The sequence below is a fragment of the Chiloscyllium punctatum genome, chromosome 22 (assembly GCF_047496795.1).
Source record: "Chiloscyllium punctatum isolate Juve2018m chromosome 22, sChiPun1.3, whole genome shotgun sequence".
In the NCBI taxonomy this organism is placed as follows: domain Eukaryota; kingdom Metazoa; phylum Chordata; class Chondrichthyes; order Orectolobiformes; family Hemiscylliidae; genus Chiloscyllium; species Chiloscyllium punctatum.
In genome coordinates, this window is record NC_092760.1 from 31384229 (window position 1) to 31404871 (window position 20643).

Below are 20643 nucleotides of genomic sequence, written 5' to 3' on the forward strand. Positions count from 1 at the left end.
CTTCAGTCTGTGAGGATTATTTCGCTGAATTTTCTTTTACTCTCTGGTATTTTAAATACATTCATTTTAAGATTAAAATAAAAATAATAAAGGATGAAAAAATATATTAATAAAAAATAAAAGATTTGTTCTGCAAAAGTTGGATTCATTCAAAAGGCCACACACAATGGCCTAGAAGGCTGCATGCAGCCTCAAGGCCGCAGGTTCCCCACCCCTGGTCGAGAACAATACTCAAGAAGAAGTGTGAAATGTTGCATTTGAAAAAAAGTGTCAAAGAAATCTTAAGAACCACAGAGATGTACAGTACAGAAACAGCGCCTTTGGTCCAAAGCATCCATCCAACCAGATATCCTAAATTAATCTAGCCCATTTGCCAGCATTTACCTCATATCACATTAAACGCTTCCTATTCAGATACCCATCCAGATGCATTTTAATTGTAGTAATTGCGACAGCCTCCACTATTTCCTCTGGCAGCTCATTCCATACACACACCACCCTCTGTGAGAGAAAAGTTGCCCCTTAGATCCCTTTAAGTCTTTCCTCTCTCACCTTAAACCTATGCCTTCTAGTTCCCTATCCTGGGAAAGAAACCTTGGCTGTTCACCTTATCCATGCCCCTCCTGATTTTACAAACCTCTACAAGGTCACCCATCACCTCCTCAATCCAGGGGAAATAGCCCCAACCTACTCAGCATCTCCCTATAAACTCTGCAAATCCCAACAGGGTAATAAATAGAAAGCAGGAATTATCAACAGTGTTTCACCCAGAGGCCCACTGAAGATGTTACCTAGGAGGGTGACAAAACATCTGGAAATGAACTTTCCAGCTCAGAGAGCAAATCTACATCCAGATCCTTTCAGGTTTCACAGCATCTTTCCTATAGCAGGGAGACCAGAATTGAACACAGTATCCCAAAAGTGACCTAACCAATGTCCTGTACAGCTGCAATATGGCTTCTCAAATATAATAACCAATAAAGACAAATGTACCAAATGCCTTTTTTACCATCTTGTCTACCTGTGACACCACTTTCACGGAACTATGAACATGCTCCCAAGGTCTCTTTGTTCAGCCACTGCCCAAGTCCTGCCTTTCCAAAATGCAGCACCTCACATTTATCCAAATTAAATTCCTATCTGCCATTCCTAGGCCCATTTGCCCACCTTATCAATGTCCCAGTGTACTGCAAGGTAACCTTCTGCACTGTCCACTATACCATCGATTTTGATATCATCTTAAAACTTACTAGCCACACCTCCAAATTCACATCCAAATCATTTATATAAGTGACAAAAAACAGCAAATTCAGCACCAATTCTTGTGGCAAACCATTCGTCACAGGCCTCCAGTCCAAAAACCAGCCCTCCACCACTACCCTCTCTCTCTCGTACCTTCAAGCCTATTTTGTATCCAAATGGGTAGCTCTCCCTGTATTCCATGTTATCTAACCTTGCTAACCAGTCTAAAATATGGAATCTTATAGAACGCCTTACTGAAACATAGAATCTCTACAGTGTGGAAGCTGGCTATTCAGTCCATCAAGTCCACACTGACCCTCCAAACAGCAGGCCACACAGACCCACCCCTTCATCCTATCCCTTTAAACTTGCATTTCCCATGGCTACTCCACCTAGCCTGCACATCCCTGGACACAATGGGCAATTTGGCTTGGTCAATCCACCTAATCTGCACATCTTTGGCCTGTGGGAGGAAACCAGAGTACCCAGAGGAAACCACACAGACATGGGGAAAACGTGCAAACTCAACATAGATAGTCACCCGAGGGTTGAATCAAACCTGGGTACTTGGTACTGAGAGGCAGCAGTGCTAATCAATGAACCACTGTGTTCAGACATGAACACTTCAAAGGGAGGGATGCCATTTAGAAAACTCAACCACATGGACTTGATCTCCTATGGCTTCAGACATAATGAAACTTGATTAACTCTCATCAGAAAACCATCTCTTATACCATAAGACCAAAAGAAAAAGAACAAGAGTAAGCCATTCAACATCTTGAGCTTGCTTGCTCCCCTTTCATCAGGATCATGGCTGATTCAATATTCACCAAACTGACTTTCCCACCCTTTCCCCTTAACCCTCATTTCCACGACTGATCAAGAATTTCTCTCTGTCTTATATGTACTATGGGTATAATATGAGAAGGAATTCCAAAGACTCAACTCAGAGAATAAATTCCTCTACGCTCTATTCCTAGACTCTCCCAGGAGGGAAAATATCCTGTCAGCATTTATACTGTCAAGCTCCTTAAGAATCCGATACATTTCGAGGACATTGTCTTTCATTTTTCTAAACTGAAGAAAATGCCAACCTGTTTAGCCTTTGCTCATATGAAAAACCCTCCATACCACAGATAATCCTAGTGAACTGCCTCCAATGAAATGAAAACCTTCCTTAAATAAGGGTACCAAAACTGCTCACAATACTCCAGATGTGGTCTCACCAGCACTGTGTACAGTTGCAGTAAGACTTCCCTACTCTAATACTTCAACCCCCTTGAAGTAAAGGCCAACATTCCATTAGCCTTCCTGATTACCTGCTGCACCCTGTAGGCTTGCTTTCTATGTTTTATGCACAAGTCTCTTGTGTTGCAGCTTTCTACAATTTCTCTCCATTTAAATAATATTCTAGTCATTTGTTCTCCCTTCCTAAATGAATAACTTCGTATTTTCCCACATAATACTCCACTTGCTATCTTTCTTCTCCCATTTACTGAACCTATCAATATTCTCTTTGCTTGCTGTTTGTATCCCTCTCACAACATGCCTTTCCATCTATTTTAGCTATGTCTGCAAATTTGGCTACAGTACATTCAATGACTTTAAGTCATTAATATATACTATATTCAGTTACAGTCCCAGCAGTGACCCTTGTGGAATCTCACTGGTTCCAAGTTGCCAAACTGAAAAGGAATCCCTTAGCCCTATTTGCTGCTCCCTGCCCATGAACCATGTTAATATGCTACCTCCAACACCATGGGTTTTGTTTTAGGAGTTAACATTTCATGAGGTAGCTTGTTGAACATCTTCTGGAAATCCAAATAAAACACATCCAACGGTTCCCCTCTGTCCACTCTGGGTGAGATTTCCTCAAAAATCTCTAATAAAATTAGTTAGATATGATTTCCCTTTCCTGAAGCCATGCTGACTCAGCCTGATTAGGTTATGATTTTCCAAATATTCTCTAACTTCCTTAATAATAGATTCCAATACTTTTCAACAATAGATGCTAGATAATCAGCTTATAGTTTTGCCTCCCTCTCTTTTTGAATAGGGGTGTCACATATAAGCAGTTTTCCAATCTTCTGCAGAGGTAGAATCTAATGATTTCTTGAAAATTATTCTTGAAAAATGCATCCACTATCTCTGTAATTACCTCTATTAGGATCCTAGGATGCAAGCCATCAGGGTCAGGGGACTTACCTGCCTTGAGCCCTATTAGTTTGTCTAATACTACTTCTCTAGTAACAGTGCTCAATTCCTCTTCCAAATTCTTTAGTATTAAGAGAACGTTTGAAGGCTCTTCCACCATAAAGGCTAATGCAAAATATCTGTTTAATTTCTCTGCCATTTCTTTGTTTGCTGAAAATATCTCCCCCAATTCATTTTCTGAGTGGCCTATATCCACTTTGACCAATCTCTTCTTTGTTATACATGTAAAGAAGCTCTTATTGTGAGTTTTTATATTTTTTGCTAATTTACCCTAGTAGTTTATCTTTTCTGTCTTTATCAGCTTTCTAGCATTCCCTTGCTGGATTCTGAACTTACCCCAGTCTTTGGGACAATCACTGATTTTGGGTTTTTTACAATCTGAGAGTTGTCCTAAGACTAGATACATGATATAGTTTGAAAGATGGCTGTTCTGGGCAAAATACATGTTTGTGTTTTACCTTTCCAGGAAAGCACAAGAAAACAAGTTAAAAACAAAAAAAAACCCTGGTTTCTGAGTGCTAAAGTGCTGGTATGCTAACATGTGGGTGGAGTTCTACCATGCTAAAGTGTGCACTGAAAAGACACAGCTGAGAACTTCCACTAGACACCCCTAAATTTGAGTCCTTTTAAAAAGGCATCCATTGAAGAAAGGAATCTGTTTCTTAATTAGCCTTGTTGCAACTAACAGAGAGAATTTGGAAAGAGATGGGGAGCCCTCTCTCCTCACTCAGGAGCAGAACAGCTTGCGTCTAACCCATCAGGAATCATAACAAATTGGAATGCTCACCCAGTGACCAGTTGTAACAAGGGCTTGCTTGGTCTAATTTAGTAGAGAGAAACCATTTGGTAGTCTAACACAGAAACGCTCTTGTCTTAAAATAGATGCAATTGGATATGGGCCTGGTGCTGGCAGGTGGGACTGGATTGGGTTGGGATATTTGATCGGTATGGATGGGTTGGATTGAAGGGTCTGTTTCCTTGCCGTAAATCTCTATGACTCTATACCTCTATGTACAAATTACACTGATGTGGCAGACATTGCTATAGAGACCATAGAAGACCTAACATCTGGGTATTCTATCTTTGAGATCCTAAGATATTCTCTCAAGCCGATATGACATCATATTGCCTTCAAATCATATTTCGACATCAACCCTGTCAGACTCTTACACTTTTACGAAAACATTCCAAGCAGTGTTTATGTAAAATCCTGATGAAGGGCTTTTGCCCGAAACGTCGATTTTCCTGCTCCTCAGATGCTGCCTGACCTTGTGCTTTTCTAGCACCACGCTAATCTAAACTCTGATTTCCAGCATTTGCAGTCCTCACTTTTTCCTAGTGTTTATGTAAATCTAAGTTGTTGTTAGCAGTCCTATACACTTCTCAAAGCTATGAAAGTGAATAATACATGGACTCCAACACTGTGTTGCCATGGTATCTTAAGCTTTTATTTTGTTTGATATTAATGTGGAACTGTTCTGGTACTGTTGTGTGTCAAGCATTTTTCTTTAACGTGAAGAGCAAAAACAAAAGCCTGATAAAAGGAAGTAACTACTTGGAAAATTTCAGACAGATTACAACCAAAAATAAGACATTAACCACATCAAGCATCACTTAATGGATTTCTTCACACCATTCAGATATATAATTATACGAGCCACAAGGAGAACATAAACCAACTACTTGATGATTACATTTCCAAAACAGCTTTCGATAATTCAGCTTTTAACATAACTTGGCTGAAAAATTCCAGGTCAAAGAGAACTTTTCCTAAATTAGAGAAAATTAAGCAAAATGAAAGCAATTTAAAATTTTGCATGCAGGATAAGTGGCATTACAGGTCAAGCACCTTACATCACTGTGCAGCAAAATAAATGCACTACTTCTAGAATTAGCAGATTAATATTTTAAAGTGACTACAGTGTAGGAGGACAGCAGCAAGCCTTACCTGGCTGGATCAGGGTAAATTGGGTGCTCTCTTGATCCAGAACCATCGTTCCGAGACAGAGATATAAGTGAGGACTCCAACAGTCGCCTACAGAGTTAAAAAAGGGAGTTTCAGGTAACTTGTCAAATAGGAAGGTAAATTACTGAGACAAACGGGATGCTTAATTTAATTTCTTTAAACAGCCATTTGTCCAATGCTCAAAACATTAGACCAAGTTTAATTTCTAAAAGGATCTAACTGCAGCTTGTCATACAATGTAATGGAGGATATCTTATGTATCTACAGTCACTGACCCCCCAGCCACCAATACCTTGTGCAATGGCTATCAATTTGTGTATGTGCATTGACAAAAGTTACTTTAGTACCATAAATAGGAATCATTCCTTTCCTTTTACGGACAACACCAAGGAATAGGAATGCTCGATCATTTCCCTCCCTCCTAGCTCAGGTACATGGACATTAATTACGGCAGTCCTGGCTCTGCCTGCAGTGATAGCTTCACAGGAATTTTCCTGATCTCTGCCATTTAATACCCCATGCAGCAAGATCCAATGAGTCCTCAGGGATCAACTACAAGCAGAACAGTAATTCATTTGCTCTATCTGTCTGTGGTAACTGACCTGTTGTATATTGGCAGCATTTGTTGTTTTGCTTCATTCAAAGTACTCTTCTCTTTTGTCTCTACCTTCATCTTTCTTGACAAAGATTTCAGTCACACTTGTAACACAAGATAGCTAAGAGTTTATTTCTTCATTATTCTAATCTCACTACATATTTATTCAGCACCTTTCCACAGTAGTTGGGACTTTTTCTACTTTAATGGCACCACATAAACAAAGGTTGTTTTGTTGTCATGAGAAAAAAAAGTCAACTAGGCCATGAGTTCAACATTTTCCAAGTCATCGAGTCATAGAGATGTACAGCACAGAAACAGACTCTTCAGTCCAACTCGTCCATGCCGACCAGATATCCCAACCCAATCTAGTCCCACTTGCCAGCACCTGGCCCATATCCCTCCAAACCCTTCCTATTCATATATCCATCGAGATGCCTTTTAAATGTTGCAATTGTACCAGCCTCTACCACATCCTCTGGCAGTTCATTCCATATATGTACCACCCTCTGCGTGAAAAAGTTGCCCCTTAGGTCTCTGTTATATCTTTTCCTCTCAAGCTAAACCTATGCCCTCTAGTTCTGGACTCCCCACCACAGAGAAGAGACTTTGTTTATTTATCTTATCCATGCTCCTCATGATGTTATAAATCTCTATAAAGGTCACCCCTCAGCCTCCAACGCGACAGGGAAAACAACCCCCAGCCTATTCAACCTCTCCTTATAGCTTAAATCGTCCAACCCTGGCAACATCCTTGTAAATCTTTTCTGAACCCTTTCAAGTTTCACAACATCCTTCTGATAGGAAGGAGACCAGAATTGCACACAATATTCCAAAAGTGGCATAATCAACTTCCTATACAATGGCAACATGACCTCCCAACTCCTGTACACAATACTCTGACCAATAATGGAAAGCATACCAAACGCCTTCTTCACTATCCTATCTCCCTGCGACTCTAACTTTCAAAGAGCTATGAACCTGCAGTCCAAGGTCTCTTTGTTCAGCAACACTCCCTCAGACCTTACCATTAAGGTGTATTAGTCCTGCTAAGATTTGCTTTCCCAAAATGCAGCACCTCACATTTATCTAAGTTAAACTCCATCTACCACTTCTCAGCCCATTGGCCCATCTGATCAAGATCCTATTGTAATCTGAGGTAAGCTTCTTCGCTGTTCACTACACCACCGATTTTGGTGTCATCTGCAAACTTACTAACTATACCTCTTATGCTCACATCCAAATCATTTATATAAATGACAAAAAGTAGTGGACCCAGCAACGATCCTTGTTGCACTCCACTGGTCACAGGCCTCCAGTCTGAAAAACAACCCTCTACCACCACCCTGTCTTCTACCTTTGAGCCAGTTCTGTATCCAAATGGCTATTCTCCCTGTATTTCATGAGATCTAACCCTGCTAACCAGGGGGCACCTTGTTGAACGCCTTACTGAAGTCCATATAGATCACGTTCATTGCTCTGCCCTCATCAATCCTCTTTGTTACTTCTTCAAACAATTCAATCAAGTTTGAGAGACATGATTTCCCAAACATAAAGCCATGTTGACTATCCCTAATCAGTCCTTGCCTTTCCAAATACATGTACCTCCTGTCCCTCAGGATTCCCCCCAATAACTTACCCACCACCGATGTCAGGCTTACTGGTCTATAGTTTCCTGGCTTGTCCTTACCACCTTTCTTAAATAGCAGCACCATGTTAGCCAACTTCCAGTCTTCCGGTACCTCACCTGTGACTATTGATGATACAAATATCTCAGCAAGGGGGCTGGCAATTACTTCCCTATGCTCCCGCAGAGTTCGAGGGTACCACCTGATCTGGTCCTAGGGATTTATGCACTTGTGTATTTCAAGACATCCAGCACTTCCTCCTCTGTAATATGGACATTTTTCAAGATGTCACCATTTATTTCCCTACATTCTATATCTTCCATGTCCTTTTCAATAGTAAATGCTGATGCAAAATACTTGTTTAGTGTCTTCCCCATCTCCTGCGGCTCCACACAAAGGCCGCCTTGCTGATCTTTGAGGGGCCCTCATCTCTCCCTCGTTATCCTTTTGTTCTTAATGGATTCATAAAAGCTCTTTGGATTCTCCTTAACTCTATTTGTCAAAACTATCTCATGTCCCCTTTTTGCTCTCCTGATTTCCCTCTTAAATCCTGCCTTTATGCACTTATAAGGATTCATTCAATCTATCTTGTCTATACCTGACATAGGCTTCCTTCTTTTTCTTAACCAAACCCTCAATTTCCTTAGTTCCCCCACCCCCCACCTTATTACTTTAATTTCTCCTGAGCAGCTTCTAGCAAATCTTCCTGGCAGTATATTAGTCCACTTCCAATTCAGGTGCAATCCGTCCTTCTTGTGCAGGTCACTTCTACCGCATAAAAGAGATTTCAGTGATCTAAAAAATGTGAATCCTTCTCCCATATACCAGCTCCTCAGCCATGCATTCACCTGCTCTATCCTCCTATTCCTGCCCTCACAAGTACGCAGCACGAGTAATCCAGATATTACTACTCTCGAGGATCTCCCTTTTAAATTCCTGCCTAACTCTCTATACTCTCCCTTCAGAATCTCATCCTTTCCCCTACCTACATCATTGGCTCCAATGTGTACAAAGACCTTCTGCTGGTCTCTCTCCCCCTTTGAGAACATTCTGCACTCTGAGACATCCTTGATCCTGGCACTAGGGAGGCAACACACCATTCTGATTTTTCACTGATGGCCACAGAAACCAATCTGTGTATGCCTCCGACTAGAGAGTCCCCTATCACAATTGATCTCTTGCACCCGATCAAAAAACTAAAAATAAATTACATTAGTGCATACATCACGTAAACTGTTATTCAGACGAACTGAATTATCCACACTTTGTTTACATGAAACTAATTCAAAGGCAATCAAATCTTTTACAACCTTGAACCTGCAGCAAGACGTGGGTGTTGCATCCCCGTTTAAATTGAAACCCTCCAATATGAACTGGCTCAATTTGACAATTAAGTAATTTGGAATGAATCCAAGTGAATGTGGATCTAGAATTTTTTTTTAAATTAAGGAAGAATTGCATTCCAAGTGAAGATTATTGTGCATTATTCACTACAAACAGAAGAATAGTGACATTGAATAAAGCCACACTCAATGAACTTGCAAAAAGTAACAAATGCAAATTAATAACTCTATTCACCATAAGTTTAATTGGCCTTTCTCTGGCAGCAGTAACTGATTTACATTACAACCAATTTTCATCAGAAACAAAAATAAGAATTGCTAGAAAAGCTCAGCAGGTCTGGCATCATCACAGACTGCCAGTCCTACTGAGTTTTTCTAGCAATTCCCGTTTTTGTCTCCGATTTACACAAAATCCACTGTTCTTTCGGGTTTTTACATCCATCGTAACCAGTAATTGGAAGTCCCTGGTGCCAGATCAATACAATATGATACCATCATGCCAACTCCACGTACAAAGATCAGACTCTTAATGTTTCAAATCTGAAGGAATGTGAATTAAAGCACAAATGATATTCAGTTCGACCTAAACTGTGTTAAAAGTAAAATTGGTGAGCCACAGCCAGGAGGTGTTGCAAAAAGGAAATGTTTTATTTGCCTCAACAAAAATGCAATTCAGATTTGGAGTAAGTTAAGCTGAACATTTGTGGAATATATCTGAATGCAAAAGGAAAAGAAAATAAAGGAGGGATGGCAGCATTAAAAAGTTCGGTTCTAGAGATCTGTGAGATGGTACTTAAGTTGAATCTATTTGATAAGAAATGAGAAATAAAGAGGGAAGGGTTTTAGAAATATACCATTCACCACTGAAAATGGTAAAGGGGACAGAGTAGCAAATATATGAACCAATTCGATAACATCCAAAACTTGGATCTTTTCATCTTGCATTCATTCAGTCCGAAAAGCAAGAAACCCAACACAGAAAGCAAATATCAATTCATACAACATTTGGACAGAGTGATGATCAGTTGGAGCACGGTTAGCCTGGGGATGCACGTGGGTCTATTTTAGCTGGCTGATGAACCTCAGACTAGTCAACTGAATGGATTGCTCAGGAATGCATGGTCATAAGGAATGTAGCCATACCTTATGTAGACAGCCATAGAACTGACTAATATAGCAACTCACACATGAAGTTCATATTAAACAAAATTGCATACAGCTAAATAGATGATGTTGCCAAAGTAATATCAAAAGATTAAATTGGAATATATTAAAGAGTTAAACTGCATTGACTGAACATTCTGGAAGTGGGTGGGGACGACATTCATGCAGGAATGCGGATGACTCCCACTCCATTCAGACAGTCATTTCCTACTACTCCCCCAAATATTATCAAATTAAATTGCCATGCAATCTCTTCCAATCAGAAATGATTTCATAGCATCCGCTGAAGCTAGGACATATTACACCTACATTGTCTTGGGGAATCACTGAGTCAGGAAATTGTTTGCATAACAATTTCCCTGGCAGTTGCATTTACATTTACATTATCTCCATGGATAATCTCATCCTATCATTGTACCTGGGGTAACATGTGACTGTGAGGGAGTGGCTTTTGGGGGGTGGGGGTGGGGGGGTGCTGTCTTCAGTGGCATGTGACTGTGGAGAAGTGGCTAGTGTACCTGTGGGCATGACCAACTGACCTGTATAAAGGGGATGTGTTTTCTATGTTCAGGGCCTCTTTGTCTCAATTTTGCATTCATGAGAAGAGGGTCAAAGTTTGTATAAGCTTTAATAAGCTTTAACTGTTTGCAGAAGTTGGTGGGTGCAAATTGTGTCTTGTGTATGAAACCTCAGGAAAAGATCCTAACACCATGGGACCCCTCTAGGATCAGCTATTCGTGACACCATCTCTGGTTGCCCTGAGAAATCTTTGATGAAATGACACTAACATCTTAACCTGGTACATTCCAATACATTGATGACAAGTTTCTTTTTGATATTTAGATTTACACTGCAAAACTAATTCTTTACATATCCAAATATACTCAAACCAGCACTCAAATTTATCAGTAAAATGGACTAATCAAATGATTCTAGATGAGTTAGTTGCAAAATCTGTCAGTTGGTTATCTACGACAAGAATGCATTCACTGGCCAATGTGCTATCTGGCAATCCTATAGTATCACACGATACAACATCGAAATACATTTGTAACCTCATGAATAAAGCCTTAATCATCTGCTCAATGTGAAGGCTTATGCCAAGATAGGGCATGCCAAAGCTATCCTGCAAAACAATAGCTAACCTGATCAACTCATCTCTCGCTGTATATCATACAAACTCACAAAATGCTCTATGGTCACCATGTCTGGCCCCAGAAAGGTCCCAAAAAAGGAAAGGAACAACGTCTCAAAGGTTTGATCAAAAGATGATTAGCCATCTCACGCTACTATTTTGCGGTTAAAGTAACTGCTCTTAAACATCCTGTACTAACAGGATAACGCCTTCAAGCCAAAAAAATTGGACCTGCCATGCAGATAACTAATTTGTTATATTAATTTCAGTAGCAGTGGGAAGCCAGGCACCTAGACTGTACTTCTCAACAAAGGGTGGACCATATCAAACAAAACATTCTGAAGGAGGACCACCGGACCTGAAATGTTCGCTGTACTTTCTCTCCACAGATACTGCCAGATCTGCTGAGTTTCTCCAGCAATTTCTGTTTTTGTCCAAAACATCTCCTTGGCTGCCTGCAGCAGGCAGAGTGCCAACCATGCTCCATCAGCCTGTGATTGCAAAACACAAGTATGCAGCTTTTGATGTGATTCTGCCAATTGACAACAGTTACGAAAATAATTCGGACTGTGCTAAGACGTATACTCGAAAGCAAGTTTAAATTCAGCAGTTAGGCTGGCAGCACATTTTATTTATACGTGCTACAGATATTCACAGAGGACCCTGTTCTGGATGGGCAAAAGGACTTTGTGTACACATTGCATCATTTTTGTTGAGATAGGGTTATGGAAACTGTCAATCCCTGATGCATTCGCCATGACAATGCCTGACCAGTCTTCATGGCCGAAGTTTAATCAGCTAGCCAAGATGGGCGTGGCGGTCATGGAGTGGCAGAGGCAGAAGCCTGTAACCGAGACCCCAGAGGTGGTTACAGGTAACCTGGAGCCCGTTTCAGAGGTAGCAAGCAGTGACTGCACTAGCAGCAGAGGGGGAAGAAAAAGAAGAGAGAAGAGGATAAAGATGAACTCGGTGCAGTAAAATCTTGCAGTATATTCAGTGTTTCAAGATGGCACTGGGGCCTGGTGACACTTTGTATAGAATGTGGTGAAAAGTTTTTTTGCAGGCTTTATATTTATATATTTACAATAAATCTATATCCACAGATTGATTGTTAACGGACCATACTGTATCTCTATGCCAATCATGGTCGAACCAACCAGCCCGTATTCTTATGGTATATAAACTGGTGTTCCTTTACCAAGCTTGGTTTCTTGCATCCTCTCCTGAAAGTACAAGACAAAAAACTTCAAGTCTGTGTCGCTTTTTGACAAATTTTAAGTTGACCACTAACAAGTTATTATTTAGATCAAGTGCATAACATGTCTAGTGGCATTAATTATCCCGAGATTGAGTTGGGTAAAATAAATGTCAGAAGACCAAGAAATATGTTCAGGCTTACTTCAAAGACTGGTTTGTTTTTTTTAAATGATTCATCCACACAATAGGAGCATTGCCGGCTAAACCAACATTGATTGTCAATTCTTAATGTCCCTTCAGAAGGTAGTTTCGATCCTTGTAATACAGTACTGTTAAGGAGGGAGTTCCAGGATTTGGATCCAGTGGCAGTAAAGATACAGTGAGTTAGTTCCAAGTCAGGATAGTTAATGAGTTTAGTTCAAATAAAGAGACAGTTCTGAATCTCATTCTCAGAAATTAAGTCAGACAATTAAGCAATATAAGCATTGTAAAATAACTGGAAAATAGTAATTAAAAATGGGTTTCAGTAGAAATTGCAGAATGTGAAGAGTGTTAGTCAATGATTAAACATAACTGTAGGGGGAAACAAAATTAATCTAGGAGGCCAAAATGAAAAGCAAAATTGTCAGAAAAAGATTGGGAAATGTTCACAGCGTAATTGTTTGCTATATTTTGTAATATGGAAAGCAACTAATTCAAGAAGAAATTAGATATCCTTGTATTGAAGAATAACAAGATTTTGGGATAATATCAGTTTGGCGTTAGCTTGCTAACCTTCTTTACTTAGCCAATACCAATTAAGCTAATTGGAGCTGCTCTCTTATCCATAACCTACATAAAGTTCAGAAGAACAATTTCATCTCAGAAGATTTCAATAACTGTGGAATAAATGTCAAATCTCCACCAGATGTTTGGCATAAAGTGCAAGTTCTAAATGTGCCACAGGAATTCTCTGTGAATTTGACATATCACAAAAATATATTTCAAAAACTAACTAGCAAACCATTCAATGCTCTGTTTCCTTCCCATTCATTAAAATGAATTTGAAAACATTTAAAAATTTAAAAGTTTTAAAGAGCAAAGTAAATTCCCTCACTAGTTTAAAATTAGAATAGGGAAAATCATTCAAATCACCAGAAAGACAAACTTAGACACAAATGGGAAAACAAAATAGTTTCTGACAAATATTTTCATGCAAATGCACCATGTAAAGATATTGTACATTGGTTAACTGAGCTATCATTAAAATATGGTAGTATCAGGATAGCACCATTTCAAGAAGTATGCAAGACATGAGATTTTCTGCTTCAGTGAGACCTCGCTTTGAACAATTAAGCAGCTGATGTTTTAGCATTAATATCTCTCACTACATAAATTGATTTCATGTTACTCACTGAAGTGCCTGCAAGAGTATTCTGCAGAGCCATAAGAAACTACACATAATTTCTCTGGAAGAACTAAATTCAATGTAATTCAAAACAGGAGAGAGTATTCTTAAGTGCTGACCATTATGTTGACAAGTAGAAATCTGTAACAACAGATCTAAAAGATCAATCTGAACAGTTAGCAATTTGATCCATGACAATTGCACCAGAAGTCAACTTGGAAATAAAAGTTTAATGGATTCAAAAAACAGAGCAGATTTTGCTCCACCATTCTCTGACAGTTTTGAAAAGGAAACAACCTTAACAATTAAAGGAGAGCCATATCATGATGTGTATCAGGTACAGAAAGATTAAGTATTAAGTTAAGGACATAACATAAGGGAATTTGTAGCAAAGTAAGATCAATGATCAATTGGAAGAGCCAGCAACAATACTTTAATCAAAATGTATGGTGGAGACTTGCAAAGTTAGCAGGAGCATCGGTAATTTAAATGAAATAAAGATGCTGTTTCCTGTAGGTAGATGAACATAAACTGACCAAATTCCTGCAGCATGTATTTTGAAGGCCAAAAGATTTTTTAAACTAAAATGGAAATGACAGAGGCACTGGCAATAATCTTTCAACCCTGCCTAGATTTAGGGTGGCGCCAGAGGACTGAAGCATTGCATATATTACACCTCATTCAAAAGGATTTGTAAAGATACGCCTGGAATTTCAGACTGGTCAGTCTAACTTCACTGGTGAGGAACCCTCTGGAAACAATTATTCTGTGTAGAACTAACAATCATATGGAGAAGTGTGGGCTGATTTGGAAGAGTCCGCATGGATTTGCGAAGGAAAAATCTTGCAGAATTAACGTGGATTTTTTCCAAGTGGTTAACAGGCAGAATTGTTTCCAGCAATGTTGTTAATGTGCATGCATGGATTTCAAAAAAAAAGTGTTGTATACAATGCCACACAACAAACTGAGAAAAGCTGTAGGTCATGGAATAATAGAGACAGTATCAACATGGATACAAAATTGGCCGTAGGGTAGAAAACAGTAATGGTTAATGAGTATTTTGCTGACTCAATGATGAGGGAGCCAAGCGTATATCCATTTTTAACAAGAAGTGCCGATTTGACAATCCATCTGCAGCAGGCACCGGCAAGTTTCATGGCTGCAGTAATGCAAACATCATTGCAGTTCCTCGTTTGAGCAATGACATAAGCTAAGCATGTGAAAATGTCTTTACATACTTTACAATTACATTGACAATCTTAATGGAATGGTCATCTACAAGGGTGTAAGGTTTCATGTTTGTAAAACGGGTAACAACAGCAATAAGTATACCGCTCTGGATACTGTGGGGGGGGGGAACCCCTGGTAAGCTGCAGTAACCGGGTCTCTGGCACGAGGTCCAGCTCGGAGGCCCAGAAGGGAAAGGGGGAGAGGAGGAGAGTGCTAGTTATAGGAGACTCTATAGTTAGAGAAACAGACAGGCGGTTCTGTGGACATGGGCGAGACTCTCGGATGGTTTGTTGCCTCCCGGGTGCCAGGGTCCGAGACGTCTCGGACCGTGTCTTCAGAATCCTTAAGGGGGAGGGTGTGCAGCCAAAAGTCGTGGTGCACATTGGCACCAACGACGTAGGTAGGAAGAGGAGTGGGGAGGTCATTCAGGAGCTCAGGGAGTTAGGCTGGAAGCTAAAAGCTAGGATGGACAGAGTTGTCATCGCTGGGTTGTTGCCGGTGCCACGTGACAGTGAGGCAAGGAATAGGGAGAGAGTGCAGTTGAACACGTGGCTGCAAGGATGGTGTAGGAGGGAGGGCTTCAGGTATTTGGACAATTGGACTGCATTCTGGGGAAGATGGGACCTGTACAAGCAGGACGGGTTGCACCTGAACCAGAAAGGCACCAATATCCTGGAGGTATGTTTGCTAGCACTCTTCAGGGGGGGTTTAAACTAATTTGGCAGGGGGATGGGATCCGGACTTATAGTCCAGCAAGTAGGTTCGCTGTTTTTCAGGATGTCCAAGAATGTAGGGAGGCTGTGGAGAAGGTAGCACTGACAGGAAATACTTGCCGACACAGAGATGGGCTCAAGTGTGTATATTTCAACGCAAGGAGTATCAGAAATAAGGTGGGTGAACTTAAGGCGTGGATCGGTACTTGGGACTACGATGTTGTGGCCATCACGGAAACGTGGATAGAAGAGGGACAGGAATGGTTGTTGGAGGTTCCTGGTTACAGAATTTCAGTAAGATGGGGGGGGGTGGCGTTGCTAATTGGCAATGGCATAGCGGCTGCAGAAAGGCAGTTCGAGGGGGATCTGCCTTTGGAGGTATTATGGGCTGAAGTCAGAAATAGGAAAGGAGCAGTCACCTTGTTGGGCGTTTACTATAGGCCCCCCAATAGCAGCAGAGATGTGGAGAAACAGATTGGGAAACAGATTTTGAAAAGGTGCAGAAGCCACAGGGTAGTAGTCATGGGCGATTTCAACTTCCCAAATATCGATTGGAAGCTCTTTAGATCAAGTAGATTGGATGGGGCGGTGTTTGTGCAGTGAGTCCAGGAAGCTTTTCAACTCAGTATGTAGATTGTCAGACCAGAGAGGAGGCCGTATTGGACTTGGTACTTGGTAACAAACCGGGACAAGTGATGGGCTTGTTAGCGGGTGAGCATTTTGGTGATGGTGACCACAATTCTGTGACTTTCACCTTGGTTATGGAGAGAGATATGTGCGTGCAATAGGGCAGGTTTTACAATTGGGGGAAGGGTAAATACGATGTTGCAAGACAGGATCTGAGGAGCATAAATTGGGAGCATAGGCTGTCAGGGAAGGATGTCGTTGAAATGTGGAACTTTTTCAAGGAACAGATATGACATGCCCTTGATATGTATGCACCTGTCAGGCAGGAAAGAGATGGTCGTGTGAGGGAACCTTGGTTAATGAGGTAGGTTGAGTGTCTTGTAAGGAGAAAGAAGGAGGCTTACATAAGGTTGAGGAAACAAGGTTCAGACAGAGCATTGGAGGGATACAGGATAGCCAGGAGGAAGCTGAAGAAAGGGATTAGGAGAGCCAAGAGAGGGCATGAAAAATCTTTGGCAGGTAGGATCAAGGATAACCCGAAGGCCTTTTATGCGTATGTGAGAAACATGAGAATGACGAGAACGAGGGTAGATCCGATCAAGGACAGTAGTGGGAGACTGTGTATTGAGTCGGAAGAGATAGGAGAGGTCTTGAATGAGTACTTTTCTTCAGTATTTACAAATGAGAGGCACCGTATTGTTGAAGAGGAGAATATGAAACGGACTAGTAAGCTAGAGGAGATACTTGTTAGGAAGGAAGATGTGTTGAGCATTTTGAAAAACTTGAGGATAGACAAGTCCCCCAGGGCTGACGGGATAGATCCTTGGATTATGTGGGAAGCAAGAGAGGAAATTGCAAAACCGTTGGCAATGATCTTTTCGTCTTCACTGTCAATGGGGGTGGTGTCAGGGGACAGGAGAGTGCCGAATGTTGTGCCCCTATTCAAAAAAGGGATAACCCCGAAAATTATAGGCCAGTTAGTCTTACTTTGGTGGTAGGCAAAGTAATTGAAAGGGTACTGAGGGATAGGATTTATGAGTATCTGGAAAGGCACTGCTTGATTGGGGACAGCCAGCACGGATTTGTGAAGGGTAGGTCTTGCCTTACAAGTCTTATTGAATTCTTTGAGGAGGTGACCAAGAATGTGGATGAGGGTAGAGCAGTAGATGTAGTGTACATGGATTTTAGTAAGGCATTTGATAAGGTTCCCCATGGTAGACATATGCGGAAAGTCAGGAGGCATGGGATAGAGGGAAATTTGGCCAGTTGGATAGAGAACTGGCTAACCGGTCAAAGTCAGAGAGAGTGGTGGTAGATGGTAATATTCAGCCTGGAGCCCAGGTACAAGTGGAGTTCCGCAGGGATCAGTTCTGGGTCCTCTGCTGTTTGTAATCTTTATTAATGACTTGGAAGAGGGAGTCGAAGGGTGGGTCAGTAAATTTGCAGACGATACGAAGATTGCTGGAGCTGTGGATAGTGAGGAGGGCTGTTGTCGGTTGCAAAGGGACTTAGATATGATGCAGAGCTGGGCTGAGGAGTGGCAGATGGAGTTCAACCCTGCCAAGTGTGAGGTTGTCCATTTTGGAAGGATAAATAAGAATGTGGAATACAGGGTTAACGGTAGGGTTCTTAGTAAGGTGGAGGAGCAGAGGGATCTTGGGGTCTATGTTCATAGCTCTTTGAAAGTTGCCACTCAGGTGGATAGAGCTTGTAAGAAGGCCTATGGTGTATTAGCGTTCATTAGCAGAGGGATTGAATTCAAGAGTCGTGAGGTGGTGTTGCAGCTGTATCGGACCTTGGTAAGGCCATATTTGGAGTACTGTGTGCAGTTCTGGTCGCCTTACTTTAGGAAAGATGTGGAAGCTTTGGAGAGGGTGCAGAGATTTACCAGGATGTTGCCTGGAATGGAGAATAGGTTGTACGAGGATAGGTTGAGAGTGCTAGGCCTTTTCTCATTGAAACGGAGAAGGATGAGGGGTGACTTGATAGAGGTTTATAAGATGACCAGGGGAATAGATAGAGTAGACAGTCAGAGACTTTTCCCCCGGGTACAACACAGTGTTACAAGGGGACATAAATTTAAGGTGAAGGGTGGAAGGTATTGGAGGGATGTCAGAGGTAGGTTCTTTACCCAGAGAGTGGTGAGGCATGGAATGCGCTGCCTGTGGGAGTGGCAGAGTCAGAATCATTGGTGACCTTTAAGCGGCAATTGGATAGGTACATGGATGGGTGCTTAAGCTAGGACAAATGTTCGGCACAACATCGTGGGCCGAAGGGCCTGTTCTGTGCTGTATTGTTCTATGTTCTATTTGAAGGGGAAGGTGACAGTTCCCAAGGAGAGAGAACCTAAACAACATCAGCCAGAATGGAACACTGTGTCATCAGTTTTATGGAATAGGTTTGTGGGAACAGGATGGGATTCGTCTGAAGCTGGAGTGCAGAGAATCTACAAGGGAAGCTGGGAAACAAATAGTAGATGTATGTTTAGGACCAAGGCAAAGAGAAACTAAAAGAGTAAGTCTGGTTCTGTGGACTTGAGTAATGGAGGCAGGTAGCCTCAATCTGACAAAAAAAGTCCATGAGCTTGTCACAATTACTGTTACAGGTGTGGATGAAGGAGACATGGGAGATGGGTTTAAGAAAATGTATTGCAACAGAGTTTATCGTTTCATTTCAGAATGACCCCGAAAAAGTGACAGACGACAAAAATTTATTCATTTTGAACTTGATCTCTAATGAAGAGCAGGAATGGAGGGAGAATTGAGGGATAAGCAAAAGTTGTAAATTTGCACAAATAAACGCTAATTAAAGTCTTTAAAAGGATTTTCCAGTCTAATAGCACTCGCTGCAGACAGCATCATTAAAGTAATTTAAAGCAGTGGCTCATAACACACACACACAATATCAGTAATTTTAAGTTTAGGCTTAAGCTAAGATATGCTTTATCTTCTGAAAATGGAGTTGATATGAAATTATACAAAGTTCATTCTTACAAACGATAGAAAACATTAACTTTTCTGGCTAAATGAGTTCTTCCTGGAAAATATTATTGGAATTTGAAATATTAGATTGTTTAATAATTATTGTCAGTACACACACTTTAAATTAGAACTATAACTGATTATAAAATTAATGAAACAAAACATTAAATGAGTAATAGCATAGCTCCTGAGGACTTATTCAGGTAATGATCTTAGATTTTCTGATTGCCTTTGGTTGAAAATTCCTCGGGTTTTTTTGTATCAGGCAGTTGTAACTCCACGAACTTGAGGTTATTCGGCTCAATGGCAAAGGTTTTAGGTCCCGGGATTCATTATGCCATGAAATGCAGTGTTTGAGGCCAAAGTTGCAACACTGCGCAAAATGTATAATGGTAGAGTTAATCTAAAATGTTTCACTATAGGAGGCAACATTAACCTCCAATCTTGTTTTGCTTTACTACATTGAGAAAGGACGCAAGATGGATACAGGAAAAGGAAGTACTATATTTCTGTACATTTCCTCATTCCAAATATGACTTTATTCATTCAGATTTCAACAAAAACATAACAAAAATAACGTGAATAGTAGAGCACAACTACTACAACACAATGACAATGGTATCAGAAAAATATATTGCAATTATTTTCCAAAATGCAAATTTACACATTCTGCAAATTTGTCGACAATTTATATCAATTCTAAGGGGTCAGGAACTGGTAAGTGATTTGAGAACAAGGGGTATGAATATAGAATAAGATCAAAATAAGTTATCAGAGTGGATATCTCAATTATGAGATAACCAATAAAGCAATGCAGACTGAAGTTATACGTCAGCATCATGCATAATCCCAGTTAAAGCAAACTCTGTGGGAATTGCTCAGAAACAATACCCCGGGTCCAAAATGCTCAGATAATTTGGAGGGCTCTGCTTCAGCTAAAGTTTATAGTTACACAAAATAATTGTATAACTAAATATCTAGTGGAATTCCTGGTAGCTATCTTACGGATTCCCACAACCCCTGGCCTCATAAGCTTGTGTGCAACTCAACTTGTGAACAGAATCAAGAACAGAACCTTTTTGCAACACCTGTACTCAAGTCTACAATCAAGAAGACATGAACGAAGTTTTCAGCAGTTGATAAGCTAAGGGCAAAGTTATGGAGGTATAAAGAGATCATTCTTTGCAATGTCATGGATATATAGTCTGAAGATGGTTAACA

General features: G+C 40.7%; 1 protein-coding gene across 5 annotated transcripts in view; it reads right to left on the reverse strand.

Annotated features, from left to right (window-relative positions):
• LOC140493477 (activating molecule in BECN1-regulated autophagy protein 1-like) overlaps positions 1–20643 on the reverse strand; it is a 389583-nt gene that overhangs the window by 290187 nt on the left and 78753 nt on the right. For all 5 annotated transcript variants that reach the window (XM_072591949.1, XM_072591950.1, XM_072591951.1 and 2 more), the window contains one exon: positions 5405–5491. In XM_072591949.1, the coding sequence (XP_072448050.1) occupies positions 5405–5491 (87 nt within the window). The remainder of the gene's footprint in view (positions 1–5404; positions 5492–20643) is intronic.